At 37.2% G+C, this 24,248-nt stretch overlaps 1 protein-coding gene across 4 annotated transcripts in view; it reads right to left on the bottom strand.

Annotated features, from left to right (window-relative positions):
* The window catches only part of NAV2 (neuron navigator 2), a 248,909-nt gene that overhangs the window by 134,986 nt on the left and 89,675 nt on the right, over window positions 1-24,248 (bottom strand). For 3 of the 4 annotated variants that reach the window (XM_062575960.1, XM_062575959.1, XM_062575961.1), the window contains exons 4-6: window positions 22,299-22,371; window positions 14,359-14,626; window positions 9,133-9,290 (exon numbers count right to left, since the gene is read on the bottom strand). In XM_062575960.1, coding sequence (XP_062431944.1) covers window positions 9,133-9,290; window positions 14,359-14,626; window positions 22,299-22,371 — 499 coding nt within the window. Of the gene's footprint in view, window positions 1-9,132; window positions 9,291-12,743; window positions 12,813-14,358; window positions 14,627-22,298; window positions 22,372-24,248 lie in introns of all 4 variants that reach the window. The other variant, XM_062575958.1, reaches the window with a different exon arrangement.

Here is a 24,248-nt window from a genome sequence, read left to right as displayed (position 1 = left end):
GACTCATTTTGTCCCATTTAATCTGTTTCAATGGTTAATCACCCTCATTTTTAAAATTTGCATCTAGTTTTTGCTCTGAATTGGGCTATTTTCAAATCCCAAATAAATGGCTACTTATTCACTATATATTTATTACTGTAAATCTCATGTCTATAAAGATAGCTTGTAGATAAAAAGCAAGTATCCTTTCTTTTAAATAAAGAATATAAATTAACCTTTTAAATATCTATCTGCAAAGGAATTTTACCAAACTTCTAATTATGCAGTGCTCTTTTCTATCTCTTACCCAACATTCTTCTTTTTCAAAGCTTATGTGACTGCTGCTGTAACACTTACTGAAAATCTTAGCCTTCAAGATATTACCCACAAGAACTCTCCTTCAGGATACTACCCCCAAGAACTTTAATTGATTTATGAGTATTTACGAGTATTCATGAGCATTTTAGCTGTGTTAGGAGGGTATATGCCCTTATCAAGTATAACATGGACTGGTTTGAGTATCTCTGCATCAAACCACAAATCTACACAACTGTGCATAACAATAGACCATAATTAAGCATCAATATACAACGAAGAAAAAAACTGAACATCTGAACAAGAAAGGCATTAGGGTACAGACAGAATATTAGAGATTTAGTTAGAACTGTCAAAGCTGAAGCAGACTTCAATTTTGCATTGACTTTCTCTCTTTCACTCCCCCAGAGTCCCTTAAATACATCACTAAAAACTGTTTAGTCAATGTCCACCACATATTTTTAAAAAAACCCTAAGAAACTAACTATACGTATATCTAAATTGTAGAACACATAAAAAAGTCTAGGTTTGAAGGGACCTCTGGAGATCATGCAGTCCAACCTTCTGGTGAAAGAAAGGCCTTAGATAAGCTAGCTCCAGTGAGGTAGATTCCTCCAATTCTCTAAATTTCCAGGTGGAATTGTTCCTGAAGCAACTTTTGCCTGTAGCCATGTCACCATGCACCCCTGTGAACAGAGTAACTACCCTTCTTGTATTAAAAGACTGTGATTAAATACAAATTGCATTCCAAATTAAAAAGGATTATCCAGAATTTAGAAGAAAGGAAAGAAATGCAGTACATCAGCCAGGAGAGCCTATGCTTCTCCTACTCTCCTGCGTACATAGCTTATCCATACCTGGGAACTGGGGCACACACAGCTAAGATTATAGCTGAATCAGCAGGATCCAGTTTCAGAACTCTCTCGTGAGACTTGTATTGAGTATGTTTGTAGCGACACAGCTATTAAAGCAGTCTTACTTCATTTGAGCACACAAATCTGTATGCATATATTCATTTTTTTCTAATACTATCTATTTTTGAGAAACTTTCTGTCAGAAGCACTGCCTTCTTCATAATCCGAAAAATTTGAAAACACTCCATTTGATCTCGTGCAGAAACAGTCCCATTTGATAGTACCTTTTTCTGCTAACATTTTACCTAACTTTTTTCTTTGACTCCAAAGGAAAAGAGTTATTTTTCCCGTAGACTTCTACTGCCATCTGTAGGATTATTTTAAATAAATTACTAGCAACAAACAAGTAAGAGCATAAAAAGAAAAGGTGTAAGCCTACCAGGGACATTACTATATCACACCATACAAATCCCAGAGATTGCACATTAAGACAGTGATTCCTAGAGCTTCATAAATTTAAAGTTTTAATTTTATAGATCATGGATACAAATAAGGAGGGAATAAACAGGATATCATTGTGATAACACAATGCTGTCAGACTCCCGAGCCTGCAAAATGCAAACTGAGTGCCTGAAGATCAGTGAAGACAGCGGATGGTGAAGGTATTCAGAGCTAGTCAAGAAGGCCCAGCTTTTTGCAGAGCCGAGCATCCAAGGCATGTCGAAAAGGACTCTCAATTGTGAGTAGCCATATAAACTGCTGGAATAGATCAATGAGAGAATTTACATATCAAGCTCCTAACTGAAGTTGCCTGCATCATTTTTTTTTTTAAGTTTTGTTCCTGCTATTACCTAGGATACATTTCTGCTGCTTCTTCCTGTAGGCAAGAAAATATATTTCTAAATAATTTTATTTAGAAATAAATTCTAAATTGGACAGATAAACACAGTTTTTCCCCACTTTTTAATTTGGAGATTATATTAAATTATTAGAAGGATAAGGCAAAATAGAACCTTAGGATAACTAGTAACTAGCAATTCACAGACAGACATAGCAATACAAAGCTCATGCATCTGTTTAAATTCCTTAGAAATATTTTTAGGATGAGTTCAATGGTGACCTTGGGTGGTGGAAAATGTTTTTCAGGCTGTACACTATTTACAGTGGTACAGGACAAAATAGTAAACCAAAGGTGTATTTGAATATGCATGGAGTAAATAACTTTGACAATTCAGATGCAAATTAAAAGGCTCTAATTACATGAAATGATTACGATGACCTAAAAAATCACAGGCCTGAGTGGTTCATTATTCCCCCACAACCTGAAAATGTAATTAGACTTCATTTCCATTTTTCTTTTTGTTTGCAAAAAAAGCCTGTAAGAGCAATTACACACATTAAAACACCCTGTCTAGAATACTACTACAGTTATAAATGGCTAATCACTGTGAAAATAAGTAAAAAATTTACCATGGTGTGTTACCATTTTATGATGTAAGACTTATAAGCACTGAAATTCCTGTGAGCTTGAAGGGCATTTTGCATTTAAGTGTTTGCATATAGAGTTTAGAGAAGTAAACCTCTCTTTGCTTTCTTCCAATTACTCTCTTTGATTTTAATGTGCTGGGGCTAACTCCAGAAAGCAAGTTAAATTTTTTACATCCTAATCTTAAAGAGGGAATCCTTAAGACTGAATTAGATGCCTAAGTTGTCCTTACAATATCAGAGAAGTACGCGTATCGAAAGGGGTGTCAGTGAGCGTGCCTAGTCTGAGAAAGCAAAAGAAGACAACATTGTCCCTTTAATGAAGATTCTGGACAGCAACAAGACAGCCTGTCCTGACTTCAGGCTCTGTGGTATTTCCTCTGAAAAGGAAGCAGGCTCACATCTTCCATTTAAGTTATGGGCAGATTTCTCTTTCTCCATTTCCTTCTCCAAAACATGCAATGGTGCAAGTAGTGGGTTAAAAAAAAAATTAAATAAACAATCCTCCTTCCCAATCATGTAGACTGAAGAACACACGAATTGACTGTAGTAGGGGAGACCAAACATCTATTTCTCTCAGTCTCTAGTCTCCACTAGTGGCCCATAGGAGATGCACAGAGAAGAGGGCAAACACAGGGCAGGCTACTCGGGTTGAGGAATTTTCCAGGTATGTTTCATTAGTCCAGGTTATAGTGATTTAGTCCAGCAAGAGTTAAGAAGGCAAAGAGCAAAAATGCTTAAAGTTTTTAGTGTTAGGTGAACAAAGACTAATAAGGAAAGTGAAATACCAGTTTAAATTATTTAAAAAAAAAGTCTTTGCACTGCTGTTCTGCCTAATTTTTGTACTATTTTTTGCATACGGAGGAATAATAACTTGTCAGCTGAATAATTTGACTACCCTTTAGGTAGATAGTTCTATAAATACTCATTTCTCATCATAATCCATCTCTTTAGAAAGATAAGCTGGTTACTGAAGAAGCTTCAGTATGCTTCGTACGAAATATTAGAAATGCCTGAAAGAAGAGGCTGGATTTTTAGGTTGACAACCTACATATGTCGCATTAAATGCTCAGAATCTTAGTTCTGATAAGAACTTCCAGTCATAAATTGTCATCTTAAAAAATGAAGAACTTGGACTTTACTATGAAAATATAACCATGACACAAAGTATGGTCCCCTCTATAAGATGCAAAACCAGTCAGTCTGAAAAATTCTGGGCTTAATTTAATTGTAACATTGTCAGACAAGCTGACTGACAAACTGCTAAGACAATTCAAGTTTTCTGACCCATATCCCATATTTTGGAAATGAGACTTACTTGATCATGTCTATCAGTCAGCTTTCTCCTCATAAGTTTTGAACTCTTTGACCAAATATGACATTGTGTTCCTATCAGTTTCCTGAATTATTTGCACTTGGGAAAAAGACCCAGATTAGTACTACCACCGAGAAAAAGCTTTAGAGTTCAAGCTCTCTCTTCCACCTGCCCTAGCAGCTTACCAACCATGCAAAAGTACTGATCATCCGGCCAAAAAATAGTGCCTCAGGAATAGTCATATCACACATTGCATCTCGCCAATACAGTAGTTAGTGCACACTAGCAAAAGGGGAGAGAATTGACAAGAAGGAGACAGAAAAATGTTGGGGACATACTATACAGGAAAATGTTTGATTAGTTCCACCATGCATGCTATAACTTGCTCTGTGTTTTTCTTTTTTCTTTCCTTTTTTTTAATGAAAGCCAAATATAATTCAGATTTAGAGATGAACACTGCACACTGAAGAGACAGCTAAGTTATTACACTTCATACAATATAATCAACAGGTTGCCCAGAGAGGTTGTGGAGTCTCCTTCTCTGGAGATCTTCAAGGCCCGCCTGGAGGCAACCCTGTCTAACATGCTCTAGGTGACCTTGCTTGAGCAGGGGGGTTAGACTAGATGATCTCCAGAGGTCCCTTCCAACCTTACTGATTCTATGATTCTAAAATACTAAAAATAAATTTCAAAAATAGATTTATCAAGTCAGAATGTTGCTACCTTATTACCTTATACTCCTATTTTCCACCGTAAATTTAATATTTTTCTTCTACGAGGTCTGATCTAGGTGATTCAGAATGCCCCTAGAGGATGCTGAGGCCTCTCCATTGCCATCATTATGAGATGGGGTTAGAGCTGTAATTGCGAGCTCGGGAAAGAAAAAACATAATTTCCTGAACAAAAACAAGTATGAGAACCACAGACAAGTTGGACCAGACTTGTGTTTTTCTCTCATGCAAAATATTCATTAGTGCACTTACAGCAAGGAGACTTGAGCCTAAAGGGCAAGACTGCCAAGTCACTGTAAGAAGATAGTAACAGCACTGAAATTCAACACTGATCTATCTCTGTAAGTGCAATGACTTTGTTAAAAATAAAAATTAGCTACCAGCCTAAGCTAACAATTTGACTATATTGCACAAGAATGAATTGCTCAACTCTCACCAGTTATACCCACTTTTAAAACTCCCACAATAAGTGCTGCATTACAAAGCTCAGAAATACAAACTCAAGCTATTGAGTACTGTCAAATTACTAATTTAATGGAAGTCAGTAAATGTAATTCAAAGAGCTTCTGCTCCTCAGAGACAACACTGTACTTAGCATTTCTGATGCACTGCCCTACACACAACCAATATCTCTGAAACATTCATAAAACTATAGCATATTCCTGCTTATAAGCTCTGCATTAAATGATCCTTGAAATTAAATCTAAGTCACATATTTTTCTAATTTAAAGCACTGTTGACAAGAGAGGAGGAAAGGAAAGCCATAGAGCCATTTATCACATAAAAACACTAAGGAAACCTTCAGTGGCCACTTTCCATTTCCAGCAAGCTACGCATCAAAATGTCTTCTTTTGGATTAATTTTCTACTCTCCCTTGTCTGGGTTTGATACACAAAAAAATGGTACTTATGAAACATATTTTTGTGTGTGACTTCAGGACATCAAGTCACAATAACTTCAGTTATACTGAAGAAGGAATATACCTTTCTCAACCAAAGCCAATTGTTTTTCAGAATGTAAATGTCATCTGTTTACAACACTTACTTACTCTTGGAGGATTCTTCCTAGAACACAGTAAGCCTTTTAGAGATCCGAACATCAATACCATTTAGACTTCACCATGTACTGTCCTTTCCTAGTGTTTGCCATACACTGGACTGTTCAGAGAAAGTATCTTAGAGTACTCCTAAGGAATTACACATGCAGTTAAAGCTCTATTAATAATTTATATTGTTTCTTGATTTTTTCAATCTTGAATGAAAGCAATCGATGTTAGCAGCTGCAACAGAATTCAGGTCAGCTATAGGCCCAGTGACATTTTAAGAAAAAACTCTGCCAGAGGTATACTGCCCCATTAGCTGAGAGGAGTGTGCATTGCTCATGCCAGCAGACAAGAAAGGCTGTTTCAAAAGTGTCTTCAAGGAGAATAACAAATCAGGTAAGGATATCACCCAAATTGCTCCTTAGCTATTACAATATCTAGGATTCTTCTTGCGATGCCTCTTTCGAAAGAGACAGACCTTCAGGGCTCAGATCCTCCTATTTTTGGCATTTGTCTCACATGTGTGCCTTCAGCTGAACTAGCTGAGGCTCAATCCAGATTTTATGCTACATATGATACGAAGAAAGTCAGACTGTGACACATCTTTTGAATTTAAATAAGTAAAAAAATAAAGAAAAGGATAGGAACAGTCAAGTTTTAAAATATACACAATCAAGAATCTTTGATGTTCCTATATAGACTTGAACTGGATCCAAAAAATCAAATCTTTATACGAATATCCAAAATTTGCTTTGACTGGTGAATTTTCATGGAACAGAATAGATGTTCCAATACTTCTTGCCCGCTTCTAACCATAAGATGGGATAACAGAGAGAAGTTGGCTGGCAGGAAAAGCTTACAATGACACCTGTAACTCTGAGAATCTAAAATCTGTGATTCTTCTGTTTTTTCAAAATCGTAAAACTGGGAAGTGAGTACAGTCCAACTAAACAAGAGCAGAAACCAGCTGAGAGTGTGCTTCAGTCACAAACTCAGCTGTTACCAAGGGCTGCCTTCCTGTTGCTTCTCCCTTTCTCTTGCGGTATTTTTTTTACCTTCAGCTTCCCATTTTGCCTTTCTATAGTTTTCCTCCTGCCGCTTTTAATCTAGGAAGACTAACTCAGCTGACCCAACAGAGAGAGTTACTCTCTGAACCCCTGGCTGAAGCCAGAACAGCAGATAAAAGTGACATCTTAAACAGCTCAGTACTGGTGTAAGTTTGACTGACTTTACAGCAGCTGGTAAGACCCTGTGCTTGGTGTTTCTTCCCGCAGCAACTATGCTGCAAATAAAAATCAGTACCACTACTATAAGTATATTATCTCTTATAGGCCAGAGATAACTGACATTATCTATACAAAACACTCCAAAATGGAGGCAGCCAAACCAGTGGGTATCTGAAATACGTCTTTTGTGTCTAGCCCAAAATCACAGAGCCACCATATGCCTCTTTTTGCCCTAATTATACTTAGGTGTAACTCGAATATAAGAAAGAAGATTGACTGGTTAACCAAGCTGAGCTCTGCTGCAATTAATGCTGTCACCTACCGATGGCTCATGCCGCAGAGGAGCTTTCAAAATATGGCTGAAGCAGTTTAAAAGCTCAGCTGCTGAATGGGGCAGTCATACTCCGATTTTGTCTTCTTCTTCTTCTTCCTTGGCTGGCTTTGGCCTTGTGTTTTTGCCTGACCCTTTAGTGAGCTGACCGAGTTCAGTAACGCAACAGAAAATTAACCAAAAAATGTAAAAGTGAATGGATTTCTGCTGCTTTTAAGGAGCCAAAATTAGTAAGTGGGTCAGATAAATGCTGGCAGAAAGGAAAGAGAGGGAACATGCAGAAAGGAAGAGAAATGAAGACAAACCCACAAGGAAATGGAGTAGAACTGTCCTTTTTAATAGCAAGGCATTATAATATTGCTTGAATCACCTTGTAAAAGCTTATCATGAGCAAGGAGCATCTTGGAAGGTAGTTTGATAAAATTAGAAGCTACAATAAAAAGATCTCTTGATAGCACTAATACTGCAGAACTCTGTAAAGATAAAATTACCAATTATTGTTTGCGTGTCACGGCTGAGAAATTGCTAGGTTTAACTGAAACCAGACAAAACAGTAAAAAGAAAAGTCACAATAAGATCTAACCAATCCAAAGTTGTGAACGCTGTGAAGTAATTAGGCTTGTGGAGTTGATTTTACAATGGAAAAAGCTATCTAAGGGAAGAGGGGAAGCAGAATGCATCACTGTCAACATCAGCAACCTTTCTCTTGTGAGAGGGGTGGTAGAAGAGATAGAGGAAAAATATTAAAGAATCAACAAGAAAGGAGGAAGTACAATATGAGGAGGAAAAGAAAGCTAGCTCATGCAATTACTTTTGCTGTAGTAATTAATCTAGCAACTACTGTTTGAACGTATACAATCTATATTACTACAAATCACCAAATTTAATTCTACCAAGGAGCTAAGTTTGGCTTATAAAAACAGTAGATACAAACAGTGAATTTGTTTTTTTCTGTATCATAAAGAGCAAGAGAGCCAAATCTCAATGAAAATATGAAGGTATTCAGGCAAACTTTCAGCTATCTGCTTCTGAGATTTCAGGAGTACTGAACTTCAGAGAACAAAGAACTGGTAAGTGGAATTATTTTGTCTAGAAAAAAATACAATGAGTTCCCTAAGTTTAGAAATAATTTGAATATCTATACTGGAGTCAAATAAAAAGACAATGCAAATTTTCATCCAAGAAATACTGAGTCATTCAAGACTGCTCTGTTCCTAATTATAATTCAACAAGAGGCTGATCAAGAATACATGAAATTAATAAAGTGATTCCCCTTAATTTCAATTAGTTTTAGACTGAAATCCAAGACTTTTATCTGGTCGTCATAGGGCCAGCTCTGTCAGAGATTGATTTCCTGCTTTATGTTATGATTAAACCAAATAGATTTTCAGGAAAACTCAGATGAACTTGCACACTGAAACTTCATGACTGTTGGCATTTAACCTGTTTTTAACCATCTTTTCATTTTTTTAAAATAAAGATTTGTGTATGCGAGAAATGATCATTCATCCATCCTTTAATGTAATTGGCACTCACACTTTCATACCAACTCTTTGCTCGCTACCTACCACAAGGATAGTATCTTTTTCCACTCTAGTCGTAATAAAAACTTAACTACTCCAGTCAGAATGAAACAGTTACTAAAAATTTACTTGGGGGAGGTGCCACTTACTTTAGAATATGTGTATAAAAGTAAAGATCAAATGAAAGCTCAACAAAGATTTCTTTGCAAAGGGACATATATCAATTTGAGATAGCCTCACAACTTCTGGAACTCTATGGAAAATTCAGTTTTCCCTGAAGAAAACCACACCAAAGAGAATTTGGGGAAATACCAAAATTTCAAGCACTTACCTTTCTCGTTGCTACTTGTTGGTGTAGAAGGGGAAATTCCAGGCTTAGATTTGTCATAATTGTTAAAGCTCTGGCTGCGTCGATTGTTGGCACTAATAGAACCACGAGTTTTGGCCTCACTGCCTGCAGCGGACACCCTCGTGGTAGGGCCTGGAAGTCTGATGAAATAATTACAGTCAGATGAAATACATAAAAAAAAAAAAGCATGCTGGGAAAGAAAAGATACTACAGAATACCATGCATAATCTGAAAAGAAAAGGATCAATATCACAAATATATGCATATCAGGTTTTATAAGGAACTTCAAAAAGCCGCAACACATCATCCTAGATAAAAAATATATAGTGAAAAAGCTACATTGTGAACTGTTTTACATCAGGAAAAAAAAAGTTGAGTCAGATCCTTCAATAGCTCTAATGTGATTTTTCAGCTAAAAAAAATATTCAGGAGCCAGTTCTGGTTCTGAAATTCCTGCTTAAGTTGACTAATAGTGGACTTGGCAAACAGGCTAATTGTTTCTAATGGTCTAAACATAGAATACATTAGACTGCCTAAACTGAGCAAAGGTGTTTTTATAGACTCTCCCTACATACATTTTTCTTTGTCAGTGATCTTTAATGATCTCCTGCCATAAATCTTGTAAATCAGAAACAGTTGCAGTAAATTCAATGGATTATACTACTTGCAAAACTGGTGCAAGTTTAAGACTAAATGAGACTACTGTTCTTAAACAAAGTTGCTGAACAGGGCTGTACTTAATTTGGAAATAACAGTGAGACAGAACATGGCTGCCAACTTCGTTTTTCCCTGTAGGGAAGCTCATTACGTCTGTGCTTGGAAAGCTGCAAAGCTTAACAGCCATTCCCTGGGAAAGATTAACTTGGGACTATAAAATCATACAGAGCTCAAGTTCTGTCTCTTAGCATGGTCACTTTATCGATGAGCAGGTATAAGCTTTGGTTCGTCTGAAAGAGGATGGCAGTAATCTATTTCAGACAGCAATCTATTTTTCAACATCGACTGCCTTTCCTTACTACAGTCTGTATTTTACTAGTTATATCTTGCAGAAAACTTAGTTAAGATTCTTTAAGTAAATAGGAAGGGACACTTCTTTTATGCTTTTCAGGCAAAAGAGAGGGGGAAGAATTTTCTAGAAAGTCTGACAGAATTGGGGAAGCAGCTGGCATCACATTTCAGAGCAATGTGTTTGCTTAAGTCCTTTAAAGTTAATGTTTATACATACAGTTTTAATGTTTGTCTGCACTAACGAGCACAGATTTCTATATTCCAAATAAACAAAAAATATAAATATTTGGTAGTTCTTCAAAATACATACTAAAGACAAACAGCTCGCTATTCTAAAAAGCAATGACATCACATTAAATACTAAAAGAATCTGTTCACATCATACACAGTAACACTGAAAGGGAAAATTCTTTGCTGTCTTTGTATTTTCAGTATGGTGGAATCACTCTAAAACATTTTTTTCCTCTAAGATATGCAATCAATGTGTCTTAAATAGTCTCTGCCAATAATGGCTAAAATGAGGAAGTCCCTGTTGTCAGAGAGCCAGGGTACGCAACAGATCAAATCACTTTTATGCACAAGGGAAGGAAGAGTAGCCAGGAAGAGCTTCTTGTGATGCTAAATCAACCGACTTCTCAAAGACTAGTGAAGGAACAGAAAATATGAAAAGAAACATGAAGGAAAACAGCAAAAAAGTCAGCAGCTGCATGCACATGCTTTAAAAGCTCAAAGTAGGATAAAACATATGGGCATCATTCAAAAACAGAACAAAAAAATAATTTCTAAATGCAAACCACTGCAGATTTGGCACAGCACATCATGGTTCTGAGGTTTACTTTGTTGAACCCTTTCAGACAAATCCCTCAATTTATCCAATATTTTGGAGGATGAACAGCCCTTCCCAACACTGGGGGGTGCTAGAAAATTGTACAGAAGGATCACTGCAGGGAAGTGTAAAATGAGAATTCCCTAGAGACCCTTTACCACTGTAAAGGAGACTACAGAGGAAGAAGTAAGGGTAAAAGAGGGAAAAAAGCCAAACACTCTTCATAACAACTGTTGTGCTGTTCTTGAGCGCTTAGAAGCCATCAAGACAAGAAAGCTCATACAGTTTTATTTTGCTTAATGGGCAATGAACTAGGTTTCTTTCCATGTAGGAAGAAAGTGTAAGGTACCTCAGCTGAAAGCCTCTACAGAAGAATAAAAATTGTTCTGCCTCTGGGCCAACCACCTCAGCACGGCTACGGGAGCACCTCATACTGGGAGGGCAATTTTCTAATAGGGCTTGGCATCAGGCAAGGGATGGTGATCTTGCGCTGATGGGTAAGAAAAGGCTCCCCACACATGCATGCACAGGTTTGGCAAACCAAGCACATTCTCAAGTAACTAAAGCTACTCAGACCATATGACCAGCTCATAAAGTGACAAGTTTTAAATTCAGTCAGTATTGCCACTGCCAATAAAAATGTACCCAGAATAAAAATATACATGCTGGCAAACACTCCAGAAGAAGATATCATTCCTCTTATACCATTTATTTTGGTATTGATTTCATAGAGCTGTCTGTGAAATCCAAGAAAAAATCAGGGAATTAAAGGAGAAGTTTCTAGCTTCTTGCTATTAGAGCCACAGTACTGAGCTCCATTACTACTCTGTAGTACCATTTCTAGGCAAATATGAACTGTTGGGCCATAAGTATGATTAAGACGGAACATGAAAAAGAAACATGGAGCATTAGAATAGGGGTTGTAATGCAGACCTTCCCTGTTGTCATATAAGAAATAAGGTGGGGGAAAAAATCCAAATTTTAAAGCAGTACTAATATTTTCTACAGAGGAGGACAACCAGCTAAGTAGTTCATAAGTTGGATAAAAATGGTAAATCATATTTCAGAAGCTCAGTAAAATGGCAAATAATAGCTTACTAATGATGTTGAACTATAGATAAGTCCTAGTAAAATATTTTTATATACAGTAGTGCAGAAGTAGTAAAAGGAAACTTATCATCAATAACTGCATTAATAACACTTACAGCAACTCTTGTAAGTGCTGAGATGAGATGGTCATAGAAGCTGGCATGCAAATAATTTCAGGAAAAATAGACTGAAATATCATTTTCAGGGAGATCAGACGTTCTCAGCTCTGTAACACTGAGGAGTGCAGAAGCTTTGATGAGACATATCCATAGGATGCTGTTTTGCCTCACATAGCACATATGGTGCACATCCCATTTGCCAGCCCACAGAGCACTAGCCTGATACTAGCACTTGCAATTATGCACAGATAAATATGACTAATACACATATGTATAGTGGGGAGAGAACTCCCAGAACCATGTTTTGTTCTCAAGAGGGAAAGCTCCTATGGACGCCAAAACTAAATATTTTCTTGCTAGCAGAAATACATTTCACATTTGAAAAAAAGAAAAAAGTTAAAATGGGTCTGACACTTCTGTGTTTCATCTGTTTGCAAAATTCCAAGTTACAAACAAGGAGGTAAATATTTTTAAGGTGACTCCTAAACATGCATCTGGAAATATTGCAAAAAGGGTTATTCATGCTTTGCAGAGGATGAAGAAATGCTAACCTAGAAGACCTTTTCTGACCAAGAGTGAATCGGATGATTTTGCTTTGAGATGAGTCCCTGGGAGATGCACTGTACGACAAGAAAGAAAAAGTGGAAGAAAACAGTGAGCAAAGAAATGTTTTTTCAAGCCACTGAACTTAAATTACTAGTTTTAGGGAGGGGAGGATTTTTTTATTATTATTCTGAATAAATTTCACAAGAAAAAAAGCTTCTTCTCTAAGTATAACTTCAAGTCAAAACTGTATTAAATCTGAAATGAATTAATTTTTATAAGGTAATGCAGGTCAATTCTGCATGCAAAATCAAACTTTATTACTCAGTTTCTTATCAATCTTATATTGTAGATGATTCAGCAGAATCTGAGCAATTTCATAACTTAGTATATTCTAAGAAAGCATTATGACACTTCTTAATCAACTTCCAGTTAAGTATTTTTAAGTTATTTGAAACCCAGTCCAATCCATATAATAGACTGCAAGTACCAAAGTAATATTCAAATGATTCAATGCGCTTGTTATATAAACAAGTCATAGAAATCTGATGTTAAACAGATTTCATCTTTGTTTTACAGCAATTAGTTCCTGCACAAGTCATTACATAGTAGCAAGGCAAGCTACCTCCAATTATACAAAAACATTTTTCCATCTTAAATGAACATAAAATATGGAGAAATACGTAAGGAAAAATGAAACAAGCTTCACGAAATGTCTCAGTTGGAAGGCCTCACTTTAAGAGTTTATACTCCAAGAAAAGAAGTATTTCAAGTAGTGTTCACTTTAATCTCTGTTCTTTTAATACAAATAAGCCTTAACTTAATTTGTTTTATTTTAAAACAAATATGTCTTCATACCTTAGCAAACATGCATATATAATTTCAGCATTGAAACCTGCCTACTTATTCCTACTAAAATCCGCACTCTCTTACCAGTAAAATAGTTGGATAAGCAGAATGCTATAAGAATAAATGTGTGCACAGTGGTATGGCCTTCAAAAATCGCATTAATTTTAACTTGAAAGAGCACCTCTAGGATTAAAGACATTCAATCCATGCACACTCCTTCCATTACCTATATTATATTCTAGGAGTGCCAAAAAATGCCAATCGCAAAATTATTCTTCATGTAAGCCAGCAGTTTATTGTTTTTGACCAACAAACCTAAATTGGACTTTGACTGTCACCAACTGTGATGAGCTCTATTTCTTTTACCAGGCCCAGACTCTTCCAGTCTTCAGGGAGGACTCTCCTTGTAAATGGACAACTGAAGTTATTTTTCACAAGTCCAAGGTACATTTACACCATACTAGCAATGATATATGTGCTTTGCTAGAATAAAGAAGCAAAAGGAATACTGAGAAAAAAACCCTTAGAATTAACTGTGGTTATTCTGTCTAGCAGGCACTTTATGCCCATAGAGCTGAACATTTCTAGCACTGGGAACATATTTAAGCACCTCTATCTTGCTTTCCAAAGATGTGAAGTCAGTTGCTACTCAGCATGTGAAACACTTTCTGTTCTAAAGCAGAATTAAAGAAGGAAGCCTCTTTGGTTTTCGAAGACCTTTAACAAGAAGAAAGAAAAAAGATGTAAAAAACAACTTAAAGGAAATTTCCCCACCTTGACTGCATTTCTGGTTGTGCTTTTAACTGATGCTGTGCAGCTTGCTGGGGCTGTTGGCACTGTGCTGGGAGTGAAGCTGGCACCTGCTGCTGCTGTAGCCCGACCTGGCACTGAGCTGGAGGCCCTGCTTGCTGGGATACTGTGGGAGGCTGCTGGGATGGATGGTGCTGCGGTTGCTGTTTCTGTGGCTGCTGCTGCTGTTGCTTGTATCGAGACAAACTGAAGAAAAGGCCCAAGATGGCCTTTAGATTCCCATTCCTGATTTCTGTAAGGCAATTTTCAGAAGTCATTCATCAATCACTAGTTGTTGTTTCTTTCTGACAGTACAGTGGGTCAGCCACTGTGCTGTTCATAATGCTGTCTGAACTCAATTCCTTTAGGATATGACAGACTTTCTGCAAATCTGATCAGTACTACAGCTGATTACCAGTGAGCACCAATCACAAATAAATAACTAATTTCTCCCCTACAGTGACTGCAGCGGATGTCTTCCATTTCTGCGATATCCTGTCTGTTAACATGGGTATGCCTAAATAGATAGTTCCTTTAATTAAAGTAGCCAAAAAAAACCATCACAACAACAAATGTCTTAATAACATCACAGTGTAAATGATTGCACAGTTCTAAATTTTCATGAGGAGGAGAAACTGCTCAGTTATCACATACCATCGTATCATTTCTCATATATCAAACTAATTGTTTCCTTTAAGAAAATCTGATGCAAGTTTTGCAAACAGGAGATCAGCTTACTGTGTGAAACTCCTGTATTAAAGCACATAACTACCAGTTTTAAATCATCACAAGGTAATAAAGAATGGACATACCTAATGTATCTAAAGGTAGCTTGACAGTGAATGTATGCATTTTTTAGTTCTTAAAAGTCTTCCTGTTCTTTTATGCAATATATAACATAAAAAATTACAAACAAACAAAAGCACAGTGATTAAAAACAAGTACAAGAACATGCAGTTAAGAACTACATCGTAATGCATACACATGAGGACCAGTTTGGTGTTATGGACAACTTTAATAACATGCGGTGATTAAATCATTTATCATGTTTAATTTCCTAAATTTAAAAAGTGAGTTGTGTAAATAAATAAAATCACTATCACATTAAACAGTTTAATTTTTGCAAGCACTTGATAGAGCACTTGAGCTAATAAAACTTACTGTTGCTCCATGCTTTCTAGTATCTCTGCATGGTTTAGTGCAAGAGGGGGATGAGAAGCGAACATGGCAAGACAGTGGCCAAGCAGAGGGTGAGAATTAGAATCCTTATTTCTGTTCCCAATTCTGGATGAAAGTTTGCTTAGACTTTGTAACAGTTCCATTTTATGCTTTATTCCTCTTCCAGGCACCTTTCTCCTCCCATTGCTCACCTTTGTTGCCTTACTTGTTTTAGGTTTTAATCCCCAAGCCCTTTACCCAGCAAAGCTTAGCCTCACCTCTTAAAATTTTGCTCCCCTTTCTACATTAACTTCCAACTTGGATCTCCTTGCCTAACCCCTCTCGATCCACTTTTCCTTTTTAGCCATTAATCTAATTTACTTTCTTCCTTAATTTTGTTTCAGCCCATGCTGATCTCCTCAGTGCCTTATACACTGTATCTAAGTGGCCCAGCTCATTACTCAGACCCAGGATATTCCTCTCCTCTTCTGCTCCTTGGCTTAATCTCCTTGTTCTTTTTTTCCTCCCTGCAATCTGGCCCCTTCCCCAGCACTTTTTCTCACTACTGTCCCCATTCCCTTGTTCAAATGGTTCTCAGTCCTGGGGCCCTTGATCAGTCACTCTGTCTTCCTGTGCTTAGCCAGTTTTAGTCTCTTCCCAGACAGTGGGATCCCAGCGAAACCTGCCTGTTCTCTTTTTCTCAGGCTATCCCTGCTTCCACGCAGTATCATGCCACAAACTCAATCTTCTACCGCTTCCATCAACAGGCAGTTTCCTTGTCTAATCTACCTGTGTTTAGTTAGGGAGGACAGCTAATGGAAGTAGACAGTAAAATAAAATAGGCAGTAAAGACAGTAAAAAGGTTCTCCCTATCTTCAGTAGAGAACTATAATTATTCATGGCAATTGTAAGGAAAGTACCACTTAGTCACAAGCTGAAGCGTAACTAAACATTCCCAGAGGCACTGAGAAGCTTAACTGCACAAATACAGGCCAGAAAGAAAAAAATTACCATGGATCTACACATTTATACTTAGGAAATTGATATGCAGTTGGAAACAAAAACTCACTTTCAATGTGAAGTGAGAGGCAACCGTAACAATAGCTCCATCTAAAACCTGTTGCTCTCTCTAACTGTGCATCTCTGCTGTATTTATCAGAAGTCTGCTTTTAACATTTCTCCAGGGTGACAAAAAATAATGATGAAAAGAAAAATTTCTTTAAAGAATTTCAAAAGAAGTAGCGCCTTTCCCTGTAGGTTTTAAGCAAAATATTTCAAAACATACTTTTAGAAACAGTTCTGTTATCTTAAAGATAGACCAAGGTAATTCACCTGGCAGTTTGCCCCTGCACTTTGTACAAAGAGAGTACTTCAACCTCATTAAACTCTGCCAGTTAGGATGGTCTGAATTGCTTCCTGCTTTAGGTCCCTTCTTGTCCATGTGTTAGCTTAAATATGCACATTAACTTGGATAAGGATGGACATGTAACCCACTCATTTCAATCTTGGAGCCCCAAAAGACTGATTCTGTATACTTGAAACAAACACTCCAGATGTTTTAGAAGAAACTGGAATTTGTTTTGAAGGGAATCCATCCAGATTCACCAATTGGAAATTTCCATTCTTTAACATCTCCATTGCTACTTGTTACACCTACAGTTTTAACTTCCACCTTTACAGGTTGTCTGTCATCCTCTTCCTTATTCACAAAAATACAATGGACTCAACAGAAACCAAGGAAGAAGAAAAGGTAAAGAAAAGAAAGGTTTGTTGAATAGATTACTTCAGAAATGTCATTATCTGATTTTTATGACACTAACAAATGAAGTATCTTGACTTTTTTTACAAAATATGCATATCAGGTACTACTTATTGTATATGAAATACAAAACAAAGCAAAACAATGAAGAAAAGATCTGTTATTCAGTCAAGAGCTTATTTTGTGTCTGATTCTGCAAAGCTTGTGGCACTAAGAATAAAAAGAGCAAGTTTACAATGACTAGAGTTAGCAGGAGTAAAAATTGAGAATCACTACATATTCATTAATTTTCATCTACCCTGACAGAAAATAGGGTTCTCACATATATACATTATTCATCCCTAGAGATAGTGGATGCCTGCTTCTTTTGCTTTGCACAAGCCTTTTCTGGTTGACCACAGAGGGGCTGTGCAGACAGTGACAACCAACCCTTCTTTAGTTCATGTAACAGGGGAGACAAGATGGCCTACTAAAGAAAACAAAATTAAACAAGTTGGAAATTCTGTCCATAGGAAATGATAGCAGGTGAGAGAAAGAAACACATTTGAGACATATAGGTCTGAATTTGAAACAAAATTTTGAGAAGCAGATGTACATCCTAGCTAATCCAGGATATATCATAAAGTGTAGTGAGTCAGCTTCAGTCAGTCCATGCTCTGTGCTGACTCTAAGCATTATTTTTTTTCCCTAGATCCGCACATCTCTTCTGGTAGTTTAAAGAGCAATCTTTTTGAAAAGTGTATATAAATGTGTTCTTTCACTGTACCGGGCACTTTGGGATGGAGTAAATTGAACTTCAGAGCACTCACAAAGTAGAATTTTGGAAAAAAGAAATTCCAGAAAAAGCTTGAGAGTTGAAGGTAGCAGATCATGGACTATCCAGAGCCTATTTCCATAACAGCTCAGTACCAGAAAGCTTGTACAGAATGCCAGCAGAAAGGCCAACAAAACAGAAAACTAGTCGGACCAAAGGCATCCGAGCAATACACAGGCTCAGCGTGACAGAATCAAAACTTGGCAACACAGTAAGTGTCTCAGGTATGTTTAAGGTAGCACTGTGAGATATTTGTGCTGTGGAAAAAACATCTGCCTTGACATCGCTAAGGAAAAGAACTAAAATGGATTAGTGGCTCTGCTTGCACTGTATGTACACTGAAATTCATTTATCTATAAAAGCATGAGTTTCATTTCAGAGGAAACAGCTAAGTTCAGTAGTGGTTGTTCCAAAGTCTAGCAAGATGCTTTCTTTCATCACTTCATGGTTTTATGATTTGCTCAGCTGATCGCTATCCAGCTAATCTGTTACACAGAGGAGGTGCAGCTGCTATCATGAAGTCAGTTTGAGTTTCTATTGCACATTTATGGTCTCCATAATCTTCAAAATCTTGGCAGTGAGGAAATGCCGTGTGAAGGACAGAAAGATTAACTGGAGGGCCAGAATTTCAAGAGTCTAAGATATGGCTCTGTATGAGAATCAGGAAGAACATGGGTACAGGCACAGAGCTCAGAGGGAGAAACAACAAAAACAACATCAAAAGCAAGAGGAGGAAAGAGTCCTCTAGCATCTCCACCAAGTTTTCTTCAGTAACTACAAACAGAGATTTTAGGATCTTTGAGCTGGGAGTGCCTTTTTGCCTCCACATTGCTGTGACAAAGGGACCTCTTTGCAGCATAGTATGGTCATCATCAGTGACTACAGCTCGTTAGCATCCTCACTGTACTGACCCATAAAAATACTACATCTATGTGGCACATGCATATTGAAACAGGATTTTTTAATACTGGCAGGATATTAAACATCATGTCCAAAATCATTTCAACATTCAGGAATCATCAGGATTCTCGTTTTGAATCATTATCAACATCGTTCCATACTAAAGCTGCACTATTGTAGCATACAAATTCTCAGGAAATCCAGGAAAGGCTTCACAATTTGTGTCCACTTAGGAGCAATCAGAATCTTCTGCTTCCTCTTAGATGAAGATCTGCCAGTGGAGTAAACAAAATTACTTGCAGTTGACCTAGCAGGTCTTGGCAACTTGTGTAGAAACACTGGCTTCCTTGGTTATGGCTCTATTTATTTTAAGTGGCTCTGTGTTTTCTCTTGCTCAGTTCCCACCTCCTTTCTCAACACAGGCAAGGAGTGTCTATCAGAACAGAAATTTCATTTATTGTTGAAATCAAGTGTAATAAAAAATGTTCCTTCACTCCCCCACTCTATTTCTCATTCGTTTCCATTAATGTTAGTGGTTGAGCCAGTAAATGTACTCATTATAGATGGTAGCAAACATTACTGGTTTCTTTTTACCTTCCATAGAACTTAATACGTTAGTTCCTAGAAAGAACAAAATGTGATAGAAAAGAAATAAAATGGCAGAAGCTGTTGGATAGCCTATATCCTGCTGAGGCTGACTTGTGATTTGGCAGGAGAGCAACGAACATTAAACATGTTGTCTCTTCCCCAGTGTGAACACTACACTGCCAGCTTAGCACACGGAGTTTTCTCATCAACTAATTTGCTACTTGGCTTAGATCTTGCATTGTACTGAGACAGGTAAATAATATGGAATGTATTTCACTTCAACAATACTTACATATCTTATCAAGGTTAACCATTTCCTGGTAAACAAACTTTCCACAGTTAGAAGTTTTAGCCTGTATTTTTTTTTCTTGACATGACAGTCCTTCTGATTATAATGGAGCTATCTAGGTAGCTAAAGTAGGCAGTATTTGGGCTACCTATATTAAAGCTTCTCTTTGGAGGAAAAGAAAAAAGTCCGCTATTGGACTTTTTGGACGTAAGTGGCATGTAAGTTCTCACAGACCTCATAGGATGAGGTATTCTGTAGATGACAACAAGGAATTCTTCAAGGTATTCTCCAAGTTGCCAAAATGTAATTTGTAGTTGTGAGGGTTTTTAAGTTTTAATTTTTTAATATTAGATTTAATTTTACACTAATTTTATAAACATTAAATTTGTTATTTTTCTAGTAATTTTAAAATGTAATGTACATATATAGAACTTGTGTGCATGATGGTTTCTCTGAACGGTTCATCCACTGTAGGGTACCTAGAATGTATTTCATTTAAATAATTCACTGTTAGTACGGGAAACTGTTTCAGCTAAGACTTGAAATCATGATCAGAACACATATAGCTCACAGACCAGCTCAATAAAGAAGATAGGAACAGAAAACCCAGAGAAAATAATAAACTGAATAGAATAATATCAAATTTAAATTAAACTTTAGTGCAGTTTTTTCAACCCCTTAAAAATCCATTCTGTGAAACAAAGGTGGTAGCAGCAATTTGTGAGCACTAGAGTGGCTATAAAAATATTATTCTAGCACCACTAACTACCTTTTATTTACATTTTCAGGGTGCAAAAATGCATCTGCTCTATATGAATAAGAAACTTTACTCCATGAGGGGGATTCCTTCTCTGCATCCAGCAAATGCAAAGTACTTGCTTTATGTATATAAGAATATATATATATGTGTGACACAGGTATATGTGGCAACACCATGTAACTAAAATAAGAGACTAAATACCCAGGCTCACGACGTCTCCTGACTCCTGCGCACTGTGCCCGGGAACGTTCACAGCCTGCAGGGGATGCACAGTCGAGGCCAAGAGAGGGAACGTTTTCTGTTCAGAGAAGACCCACTGATCTTTCTGAAATTCTGTAGATTCATGTGACCTGTAAGACCCTCACTTATCTTTTTCTATTTTTGTTTTTTAAAGGGGAAAGGTTGTTATAGCTGTGACTGTATAAGAATATAGGTAAGACAAGGTAGGGAGAAGATCTTAGACTTTTTAGAATAATTAAAGAAAATGCACAAGTTTTAGTCTACAGAAAACATTGAGGGCACAGAAGTCTTCATTGCCCTGAATATAGAATTTTGTTTATTTTTTCCATTTATATCAGCTACTCCAATAAAATGTATTACCCTACTTTCATATTTTTCTTGCCTTCTTTGTTTAGGTAACAGAATTCTTTCAGAGGAAGAAATCATGGCTTTAAGTATACAAGCAATTAAGTTATTCACACACAAGAAAAAGCATATGCATGATTTGACTGTATAACCTACTTTTCAAAATTGAGTTTACAAAGAGACTTAGTCACTCATTCTAGTATGAAGTCCCTCCCTTATGCTGCACATCCAATTCTTTGCTCTATGAAATACTGAAGGAACTGTAATATAATATGTTCAAAGTTTGCATTAAATAGCTACTGATCACAATTGCTTTTCCAGCATACTTAAGTGAAAGTATAAGTGAAAGCTGGTCCTGAGGATTACAGACCTCAGTTTGACCTTTTCATAGGACAGCAGATAGACAGCTTCTCAGCCAACAGGTACTAAACCTCCTGACACATGCCACTCACTGGCATAAAGAAATATAGTACGCTGAGTCATGATTAGGTCTTTAAGAAATTCTGATGGTCTTCGCAAGCAGAGTATTTAACTGGAGCTCAGAAATCCTTTTTTTCTTTTCTTTCTTTCTTTCTTTCTTTTTCTTTTTTTTTTTTTTTTTGGCTTGGAACATTTGGATTTTATTGTTTCTAAAAAGAAATCAAAGAAAAGCAACAAAAGCAGGATAATTTTTAGGTAAGAATGTAATTAAACAATGAGGAAATAAGTAATTTCACTCTCAAAAGACAGACAACTCCCAACAGTTCACTTTCAGCATCTGTAAAGCCTACACTCTAATCAATGTGTCGGTTACAGAACTTAAAAGAGAATTTTCTCTGATTTAACAGAAATAAACAAAAGTGACTGAATTCTAATTCAGCCTCATTGATTATTTTTACAAGTCCACAGTGCAGAGTTTATATATTACCTACTTTTCATACTGAGACAGGGGAAAAAGGAGTAAAGAACGTCAAAATTTTAAATTATTCGTAATAATTAAATCTTCCCTTACACTCCATATTCTGGTTAAAATCACAGGCAGTATTTTCAGTTTCTCATTTATACTGAAAGTTTAAACAAGAGATTGACTCACCTTCTGCTGACAGCCCCTGTATGTTAATTCCTTTAGCAGCCAAGAAACTCAGGCACGCATCTATGTTTTCAATCTATTCAAAAACAAAAAGAGACAAAAAAAGAATATGCATTTTAATACATGTTTACTTTAATCCCCTGCCACGTTTTAATGCACTCAGTCTTTGTATCACATAGAAAGCCCCTTGGCTCATGACATGGAAACCATAACAATATGAAAATACCTAAGTTGCTAAGATCTTAAAAAGATCAGATATTACTTCATCGGGACTTTGTTATTTGTACTTACGTGAAGCAAGTTATTTAATACTCTAACCATGAAAGATGATCACTATATATCTTACTAAAGGGTCAACGATATTATGCCAGGATTTTTAACCTACAGTAAATATAACAAACGCGAAACCGAAAATAAACGTGGAGGCCACATTTGCTTGAGAAGGCAGACTACCACTTGTTCTTAAGCTGACAGCTGGCAAAATTTCCAGCCACAAAAGCAGTCAAATGTAAGAACTGTAACTGGAAACCCCAGCCGGAATCCAAGAAATGTTTACTCACAAAATTCTCTGGATGTCAGAAATGACAGACAACTGCGGTTTCTCGCTATGGGGCAAATCTTGCCCTTCACAGAGCTGGTACAACTGTGCTGAAGTGCATGGGATAAAATGGATTTTGGCCAGACAGGGCCTGCACAACATTTCTGAATGATAATGACAACAACTGCCATAAACAGGCTGGATGCAAATTCTGCTTCTCAAAGCCAACCCCAGAAGTGGTGGAGGAGCTAGCCATTTCTTCCCTGTGTCTCAATATCCCAACAGAGATTCAGCGGTAGCTTCATGCTTAGTTTCCCAACAAGCTACTGCCAAAGCTTTGCTGTTGTATTTGGAAGAAACAGAGCTGCCGACCTCCCCAGACCGGAGCGCTTCGCCGCGGGAGCCGGAGCACCGGCACCCCGGGATCTCGCAACCCACAGAGCTCTAGGAAACATCCTGCGTTACGTAACAACGCAGAAGCCCTCTGCATCATAACCCCCCCCGGAGCACTTTTTGCCTTTGCCACGGTAATCAGTAAGAGATAAAAAAAGACTATCTATGTTTGAACACCTTGCAAACACTAATTTATTAACTCCCAGAATGCTCCAATCAAATGCTACTTCCATTTTTATAGATGTAGACACATCTCCATACCTGCTACCGGGTAACTACATTTCTTTCTTTCAAGCGTGGAGAGATCTCAGAGGACCGTGAAAGGAGCATTTTCTATATCTGCTGCAGCTCCTGCCCACTCTCAGAAATACAGGAGTGAGGGCTGCATGGTGTTCTGGAGGCTGAGCTCCCAGCCCACGCCTCCCACCCTTCTCAATGTGAGAAAAAAGTATGAGTGAGAGCTGTCAGGCAATCTCCAGCACGGATTTCTCTCGAGTCAGTTTCATTTATTGTCGATAAAAATAATAATGAAAAAATATTCTCTTCTGTAAGCCCAGAAAGTAATCAGGACTATAAAACTGGGATTTCAATTATAAACATTGTGACGTATTTCAAAACGCTTACCAATCTAACTATACCTTGAGAACAGATTCCCCAAAAGAGGTATAGATCAAAAAGAACAGACTCCCTGTAACATTCACATCTTAAAGCTTGTAACAGGGTGCAGTCCAAAGGTTCGTTCATCCGCAGCGCATGATACTGCAGTCAACCTACACCAGTTTCCGTCTGCAGTGTTCAATAACCCTTTCAAGTTTTCAACATAGCTCTTTTATTGAGGTGGTTAGTGACTTTGCCGGAAAGCCAAAGTTCACCTCTTCAAGAATAAACACCAAACAAAAGCACTAATCTCCCATCTGTTTCTATCACCTGTACTTAAAGGTATCTTTATTCTTCCAAGTTAATTTCTAATATTCCACAACTCTGCGTAATTTTCTTCTTTTATTATTATTTATATAGTATCA

The sequence above is a fragment of the Rhea pennata genome, chromosome 5 (assembly GCF_028389875.1).
Source record: "Rhea pennata isolate bPtePen1 chromosome 5, bPtePen1.pri, whole genome shotgun sequence".
Classification (NCBI taxonomy): domain Eukaryota; kingdom Metazoa; phylum Chordata; class Aves; order Rheiformes; family Rheidae; genus Rhea; species Rhea pennata.
Note: the sequence above shows the minus strand (reverse complement) of the source record. Positions and strands in the feature narration are given on the sequence as shown.